This window comes from Neopelma chrysocephalum, unplaced genomic scaffold (assembly GCF_003984885.1).
Source record: "Neopelma chrysocephalum unplaced genomic scaffold, ASM398488v2 Primary Assembly neopelma1_363, whole genome shotgun sequence".
Lineage (NCBI taxonomy): Eukaryota > Metazoa > Chordata > Aves > Passeriformes > Pipridae > Neopelma > Neopelma chrysocephalum.
The window spans coordinates 181,974-184,043 of NW_020898027.1; the positions used below are offsets into that span (position 1 = coordinate 181,974).

Sequence of the window (2,070 nt, forward strand, 5' to 3'; positions counted from 1 at the left end):
TGGTGATGTCCTGCAGGTATCAGAGCTCCCAGACATCTCCTTCACAGATGGAGGTGGGAGAAGAAGAAGAAGAGGAGGCTCAAGGGTTTTGCTGTGCCCATTTTCACCGCCCCTTTTTCTCTGAGGGAGGGTTAAAGGTTGGGGACGTGGTGATGAGGCATCAGAGCTCCAAGACATCACCTTCACCTCGTTTTCCTGAGGAAAGGAGTGACCTTTGGCTGCTCTGTGTGTCCCTGCTCCTCCCAGATATCAACGAGTGCGAAGAGGAGCCCAACATCTGCCTTTTTGGGACGTGCACCAACACCCCTGGCAGCTTCCAGTGCGTCTGTCCCCCGGGCTTTGTGCTGTCTGACAACGGCCGGCGCTGCTTTGGTGAGTGCTGCTGCTCGTGGTGGGGAGGGAGCACAACTTCTGGACCTCTGTGTGACCTTGGAATTCTCTCATCTTCCCGCAGACACTCGCCAGAGCTTCTGCTTCACCCGCTTCGACAACGGGAAGTGCTCCGTGCCCAAGGCCTTCAACACCACCAAGGCTCGGTGCTGCTGCAGCAAGATGCCAGGGGAGGGCTGGGGAGATCCCTGCGAGCTGTGCCCTCAGGAAGGGAATGGTAGGAATGCTGGGACCCGGCTCCCTGTGTGGGGAAAGGCAGGGAAGGCAGCCAGCAAAGGGGGTTTGTCCATGCCTGGAGAACTGGGAGCCCATCCTGGGCTGCAGAATTCCCTGGGGCTGCAGAATTCGCTGGGGCTGCAGAATTCCCTGGGGCTGCAGCAACCAGGCAGGTTATTTCTGCTTTGGATCTGCTCTTGGTGCTCTCCAGGGGTTTAGATAAAGCAAGAGTATCTCAGAGATCTCACAGAATGCTCTGAGTTGGAAGGGACCCACAGGGATCATCAAATTCCGACTCTTCAGTGAATGGCCCACACAAGGACCAAACCCACAACCTTGGTGTTATCTCAGGGCCTCCACAACTCTCTCCACAACTACCTGAAGCTCTCTACAACTGCCTGAAAGGAGGTTGTAGCCAAGTGGGGGTCAGGCTTTTCTCCCGGGTAACAAGTGACAGGACAAGAAGAAACAACCTCGAGTTGTGCCAGGGAAGGTTTAGGTTGAATATTAGGAAAAGTTTATTCACTGAAAGGGTGTTCAAGCACTGGGAGAGGCTGCCCAGAGCAGTGCTGGAGTCCCCATCCCTGGGAGTGTTCAAAGAACGTGTGGATGTGGCACCTGGAGACATGGTTTAGTGGTGGACAGGGTGGTGTTGGGTTAATGGCTGAACTCCATGACATTAGAGGGCTTTCCAACCTTCATGATTCCATAATTCCATGATTCCACACCGGAGGCAGGCATGGGTTTTTCCCAGCCAGACAGCGTTTTGGGGGTTCTCAAGCTCCCATCGTGCTCTAGAAGCCTCCAAAGCCCATTTTAGCTGCTGTGAGTGGAATCCCTTGTGAGCAGATCTCACTTTCCTGCTTCCTCCCAGTTGCCTTCCAGGAGCTGTGTCCGTACGGCCACGGAGCCATCCCAGGCCCGGGTGACACCCGAGAAGGTGAGCTTGGCTCTAGGGATGACAAGAAATTTGGGGTTGGGGGGGATTGCTGCCTAAAAACAACCGGACTTGAGCTCCTGGAGAGCAGGGTTGGATCCCAGAGGCAGGGAAGGGGTGAAAGGAATGGGACTAGGGGGCTCTCCCAAGCTCAACTGCTCACCAAAGGTTCGGCCCCCGGCTCTGGAGAGGGAGAATCTGAAGCTCCAGGGATCACTTGGATGTCTCATGGGCTGTTTGTGGCTGTGGGAGGTTTTATCCCTGTGGTTTCCCTGGCAGATGTCAACGAGTGCTCGGAGAACCTGGGGGTCTGCATCAACGGGGCCTGCATCAACACCGACGGCTCCTTCCGCTGCGAGTGCCCCTTCGGATACAACCTGGACTACACGGGGGTCAACTGCGTGGGTGAGGCTCTGCCTGGGGCTCTGGGGGTCAGGGGCTGCCTGGGACAGGCTCTGTGTGGTGGGTGAGGGTCTGTGATGGGTGAGGGTCTGTGATGGGTGAGGATCTGTGGTGGGTGAGGGTCT

At 56.4% G+C, this 2,070-nt stretch overlaps 1 protein-coding gene across 1 annotated transcript in view; it reads left to right on the forward strand.

Annotated features, from left to right (window-relative positions):
- FBN3 (fibrillin 3) overlaps nucleotides 1-2,070 on the forward strand; it is a 125,852-nt gene that overhangs the window by 110,572 nt on the left and 13,210 nt on the right. Inside the window, exons 43-46 of the mRNA XM_027706108.1 lie at nucleotides 247-372; nucleotides 455-607; nucleotides 1,481-1,546; nucleotides 1,823-1,948. Of these exons, the coding sequence (XP_027561909.1) occupies nucleotides 247-372; nucleotides 455-607; nucleotides 1,481-1,546; nucleotides 1,823-1,948 (471 nt within the window). The remainder of the gene's footprint in view (nucleotides 1-246; nucleotides 373-454; nucleotides 608-1,480; nucleotides 1,547-1,822; nucleotides 1,949-2,070) is intronic.